General features: G+C 43.4%; 1 protein-coding gene across 1 annotated transcript; it reads right to left on the minus strand.

Moving 5' to 3' along the window:
* Nucleotides 1-2,004, minus strand: LOC134070590 (interferon-induced protein with tetratricopeptide repeats 5-like). The gene is made up of 2 exons (XM_062526981.1): nucleotides 1,988-2,004; nucleotides 1-1,478 (listed from the first exon to the last, which is right to left on the minus strand). Exons 1-2 carry the CDS (start codon nucleotides 2,002-2,004, stop codon nucleotides 44-46), a joined length of 1,452 nt encoding a protein of 483 aa, XP_062382965.1. The 3' UTR covers nucleotides 1-43.
* Between the last annotated feature and the right edge of the window lie 4,243 nt (nucleotides 2,005-6,247).

Here is a 6,247-nt window from a genome sequence, read left to right on the forward strand (position 1 = left end):
GGTTGTAATTATTAGCTTATATTGATATGACACAGAAGGCGAGTTACTGCAAAGACAAGCGAAGATCACATAGGGCACTGAGATACTCGTCATTGTTAAAATCAAACTGCAGAGCTTTCTCGTAGCACTCCAATGCCTGGCGCTCCTCTCCCTCTGCCCTGTGGACGAATCCCAGAATCCCAAAGGCTTCTCCATCTCTAGGGTTTCTGTCCAGACGCTTCTCTGCCATCTTCTTCAGGGAAAGGGCACTCCTACTCCCTTCAAATGAATTGAACCCCAGTGACAAACACTCTTTGTAGTGCTTGATAGCTAGTGTTTGGGATTTTTTATGGTACTGCTGGAACTCACCATAGAAACGGTGTACCACATTCATCTTTTCGTGGTTCTCCGTTGCTGCTTTGAATGTGTCCTGGAACATCTCTTCTGCCCGGGCAATTTCTTCATTCTCCGCATAGTGCAGGGCAAGATCAGCCATGGCTAAAATGAAGTTAGACTTCAGTGTTGTAGCCAGTTGCAGGTGATGGATGCACTGAGTGATAAGCTGTCTGACTTCACGTTTCTTGCCCCAGGCACCTCCTGTACGGAACAAGTCATTCTTCTTCGACCTGTAGCACAGAGCTAGCTGATGATGAAGGAAGGCCGAATCATTGGTACGCTCCACAGCTCTCTTGAGCAGTGCAATGGAATGGTCTACAGAGCCACTGTGGCGGAGATATTTCCCGACGTAGCGAATCACATGGGGGTTGCTAGGATCCATCTCGAGAGCTTCCTCGATCAGCCTCTCAGCCTCATCGTGCTCTTTGAATACAGTCAGTCTCAGGCCAAGAAACACCTTTAGAACAGCATCTTCTGGGTTTAGCTCAATGGCTCGTCGGAGTTGCCTCACCGCTAGCGAGTCCTCTGGTATTGTATTGTAATCTTCTGTGCGATAGAGAGCGATGGCGTAGCCAGTGTTCCACTCACTTTCATCTGGCTCCAGCTCCAAGGCTTTTTCAAAACAGTGCTTTGCTCTCTCGCAGTACTTGTAGGCGAACTTGAGATAGGTCCAGCCCTTCTGACCATAGACATCTGGGTGAAGCTTAGTCGGTGACGCAGTGGGGAACTTCTCTTTTATACTAACAAGCTTTTCCAAGTAGCTCTCACACTGGGTATATGATCCTCGGTGATAGTGTAGCCAGGCAAGGTTGCCATAGGTGACGATGAGAAATCGCTCAAAATTATCACCATGGTATTCCCTTCCCTTCTCTTCTGATTTGAGCAAGTTTGTGAAGGCATCTTCTGGGAATCCTTGCAGGTACCTGACATAGGCCAAAAAACAATGTGATCGGATTGCCCCAGCTTTCTTGCCTAGGTCCAGATCTATTTGTTCCTCCAGCCTGGTCTGAAGATTTGACAGGTCTGCACTTTCTTTGGCCAGATCCCAGGTGAAGTGACACTCCAGCTGCAGTAGCTTAGTTCTCAAAGCTATGTTTGAAGGGCTGAAATCAAACAGAATATGAGTGTGTAAGCATTCCAAGCAAGCCTAGAAATCTAGACACACCCTAGCGGCAAAAAAAATGTTGCCTAGCGGAATGGTCTAGGGTCGTACCGTTAAGGCTGTAAGGATCTAATTCCCAGGTTGATGACATTCATTTCAATCATATGTAAACTCTTCATTCCCAGGCTGATGACATTCCTTTCAATCATATATGGACTCTTGATTAACGACTAAGTGTGGGCCTATTGTGGACCTCCTGTCACATGTTTGTCCAAGGTCCTCAGAAGTTAACTTGGACCAGGAAATGTAATCAAATGTATTGTCATGTCTTGATTGATTTAGTCAAGTGGTTTCACTATAACAATGGTCTCAGTTTCACCAACAGTACTCATCATGTGATCTCCATTCATGTAACCTATATCACTGTCTGAACCAATCACAAACCTTGTAGCCTATATAAGGATAGTCAAGCCATTAATCTAGGAGTCACTATAGCCAGGGCTCCCACACCTTAGGTGTGCAGTCATCTTTCTCTGAGCTGGTAAAGTATGTTTCATTCTCTGTCTGTTTTGTATCTTAGCCTAAGTATTTCTTGAACCTGTTGAAGTAACTTTCACACTTTGCATTTAGATGTACTTCTGTAATGTATTGGATGACTAGCTTGTACCTGACAAATAAATTGTTATGCTGATCTGCGTAGCCACTATGTACTTAAGCGGCTGTGTCCGGTCCTAGGTAATGTGCTAGCGTAATGTATGGCTAGGGTTTAGCTACCACCGCCGTAGGAGCTATCCACTGGAAGGGGCAAGCTGTCTTTGAAATTTACTGTAGTATGTACTGTAGCAGTTTGTCTGCGATGTCTGAATCAAGCACTCACATCCTAGCACAGCCAGAACCCTCTGTGCATAGCATGTGACTGTCGTTCAGCTCGTTTTGATGAGTATAGCAGTCCGAGTCAGCGGGGCAGCCCCTGCATCCCTTTCAGAACTAGTAACAATGATTGCGTACGGGAACCGCCCGAATTAACCGGCTGTGGAGGAGATTAGGACCCTCAGCATATCCCTATGAGCATACACAGTAAACTAGTAATGGTCAGGCCCGTATGGCCCACATAAGCCTGATCCCGGATAATACATAATGTTACTTTCGAAGGCACATATGGCTCCCCAGCCTGACCCCTGAGAATAATGTTACTTTGAACTAAACCTTTTTCATATTTGGCGGAGTCAGCTTTATTAGGATTCAACAGGGGTTATAATCAATTAATGTCTCAAACAGCGCGCGGATGCTTCACAGATTTTCCTTCGACCATTTCCTGTTCCCTCATTGGTCCAGAGAAGTGACGTCTTTACAAGGCCAAGCCTGCGTTCGGCACCAATTCAGCCTGTCCAATCAGAACGCTCTATCTGTGTACGGAGTCCTTGAGCCCGCCTCAGCTCACCCTCGGCTTCCGATATTGACGCCAGGGGGCTTGACCATGCGTCCTCGTTCGACGAGTTGGGTGTGAGACCGTGTTGCAACAACCATAGAGAACAACTAAAGATGGATGAGGCGAAGCTCGTTTGAATCGGCTTTGAAAGAGTTAGACTTGGGCTTTTTTATTTGAAGGTTGAGCAGAAAGAAGCACTCAAGCCATTTGTTTTAAAGAAGGATGTATTTGCCGTTTTGCCGACCGGCTACGATTGGTCACAAGTGCTGGCCTATTACGTGCAGAGTAGTTTGAAAGACACCGGTTCATCCCACCCACAGGCTTCAGCTCTGTGAATGGTCCGACCCCAGACTATACATTTCTGTATAGTTTGGCTTGCCAGGCTATGAAATTCCTTAATCACTGTGAAAGACTGGGTTGGTTATCCCATGTTCCAGAGAGGTGTGACACTAGATGAGGTGGTGGTGGGACAAGAAAGTGCAGGAGATGGCTTTTTGATGTCCTAAACAAAAATTGATTTTCATTATTACATGTTTTACTAAATGATAAAAACAAACAGTGATTGTAGCACAATTTTTGAAAATGTTGACACTTGCAGCCAATCCATTCACCAAGTTTGCTTGACACTCAGTTTGTAATTTTGTAGAACATGTTTTTGCAAAACTATATGTATTGGTGTGAGTTCATTCAGCAATCGGAGCTTGAACACTATATATAAGCTGCAGATGAGAACATGGTCTGGATTACAATGTAGGACAATATTGGACAGAGAGTAGGGGCCTGTGTCCACCAATTGCGTTCACGTTCATAGAGCTCAGAGCCCTCAGAAAAAAGCCCTTGGTGCTGAACGTTTTTTCCGCAGTGGTCAGAGTGCTGAAGGTTGAAATCTGTTTAGACTATCTAAACTTTTAGAACAGCGCTGGGCTCGTCAATGTAACCATAATCTAGCAACAATAAACTCCTGACTGAAGCGCTGTAAAAATGAGGTTGAGGGTGCTATCAGTGCAAAAAATGCAATTGGTGGACACAGGCCCCTAAGAGGGGTGAGTGAGACTTAGAGGAGGGGTGGAGGACAGTGAGGTAAAGAGGCAAGAGAAGGAGGAAAATAAGGATCAGGAGTACTAGTTTAGTTTCTGTACCTAACAGAAAGGTGACTGCAAAGTATGAATATCAGCTGGTGAAGTACACAAGCTGACAGGAAGTAAAAGTGCTCACTGTAGGTCAGGTCTATTGTCTAATTGACAATTTCATTTCTGATATGTTTGTTGTATTTTTATTTTATTTTATTTTATTTTTTTCAAATAAAGACAACGAGCATCTTTTTTGATAGGCTCTTATCTTTTTAATAGCTGAACCTTCTTACAGTATCTTCAAAAGTAGGCCTATGCTATGCATTTCACACTGATTTGACCACAATTTCTGTTGTTTGAAGGAAAGATTTGCGTTTGTTGCATGTTTTAAATGTCACTGTTAGAGCCTTTTACAAAGAAAATGTGCCATTTTGGCTAGAGTACTTCTAGGGTGTTAATATTTGATTTGAAAATGTTATTTCAGAGTTGACAGAAGCAAGGAGGAGCTTACCATTAGCAGGCAGGTACACGATTGCCAACTGGCAACGGAACTTTAGTCAAATCATTATAATGAGGGACATTTTCATTAATAATATTTTACAGTTAGGCTACATAAAATTAAGTAGGCTAGCCTAATCCGCTAACAAGGCCTATAGCCTGCCCTACACTCTCCCATAGGCTATTCGTATGTTGACTGATGACAAACGAAAAGGACACAACAAAACTGAACAATATCCCATTAATTAAACAGTGGGTGCAGCTGACAACTCATATCCGACTCAATCCCGCTCGTAAGATTATCATGGGCAGGTGAAATAACATGCGTCGTTACTCGTTAGCGCACGGGATGGAATGTTGCAACGAGGCTGACGCGCACTTTCAAGGTTAAAATTATTGATACACCGCGGTACGAATAGTCTAACCACCACTCCAAATATGTTGCCAACATTAATTGAAACACTGCTTTAACCCTGAGTCTATAGTAAAGTAGGTCTATGTACTGCATACTCACTTCATCCTGGATTCCTGGATATACAGATCGGTATACACTGTACAGTATCTCAGTTTTGTTGCTTGCACTTTCGAATGACAGGCTACAGATACTAAGCCACAAATGGCAATCGATTTAGGTTTCGGTGTTTGATGAAATGAAATCAAAACTGTGTGAGTGACTAGTTATCTGCTGTCCTGCTGGGGGGGGGGGGGGGGGGGGGGGGGGGAATCTGACGTTGCAATAATTCTATTGAATTTATCAGTTTGTTAATGTAGGCCTATAGGCTAAGTTAGTCCAGCAGAATAGCCTGATCCTACTATGCTAATTTTATGTCAGTTGAAAAGGTTACACTTTAGCCTGAACCCAATCTGGCTATGTAAGTTTGATAGACAGAAACTTTAATCTAAAATCTGTATTCCTTAACAAATCAGGAGCATGGGCTAAACCGACTGTAGTGTCAGTGTCATTGCCACATTGGGGCTCCGTCCAAACAGTCCAATGAGCCTTTTCTCCTTAAGTCCTGTCAGTTGCGAGGTGTGCCCTCCATAGATTGGACTTGTTTGTCCAGCACATCCCACAGATGCTCCATTATGATTGAGATAAGGGGAATGTAAAGGCCAAGTCAACACGTCCAAATGTTCTTTAAACCATTCCTGGACAACAACTGCATTATGACAGAGTAGGACACATTATCTTGTTGAAAGAGACCACTGAGAAATGATCTTGGTTATGTTCAATGTCTCTAAACTTTCTCCAGCAACAGATGGGCGGCAAACATAAGCAGGATCGGATGTCAAGATCATTCATAAGAATAGAGGCTTTAGTCTACTGCACAATGTAGAGACTAATGATAGGCTACTGGTAATGCAAGAGTAGGCCTGATGTCTGCACTATAGCCCCCATGCATCCAACTGGTCTGATAATGGATTCTTAGGAGTACTAGATTAACTAAAGGCTAAAATTCCAGAGCGAAAATGAAAACGAAACAAAGTCATAACTTGCTTTGAACATTTTGTTTTTGTCGTTTGTAGTTTGTAGGGGTGTAACAAGACACAACAGCTGCATTTTTGGAGATGCTCTCCAGATTATCCAATTTATCCTTTGTCAGAGGTGCTCATATCCTTATGATACCCTTTCCGTCAACACGTCAACTTTGAGGACAAAATGTTATCTATTATATCCCATCCCATGACAGGTGTCATGATAAGGAGATAATCAGTGTTATTCCCTTAACCTGTTAGTGGTCATAATGTTATGGCTGATCGGTGCAATAGTTT

This window comes from Sardina pilchardus, chromosome 22, assembly GCF_963854185.1.
Source record: "Sardina pilchardus chromosome 22, fSarPil1.1, whole genome shotgun sequence".
NCBI classification, from domain to species: domain Eukaryota; kingdom Metazoa; phylum Chordata; class Actinopteri; order Clupeiformes; family Clupeidae; genus Sardina; species Sardina pilchardus.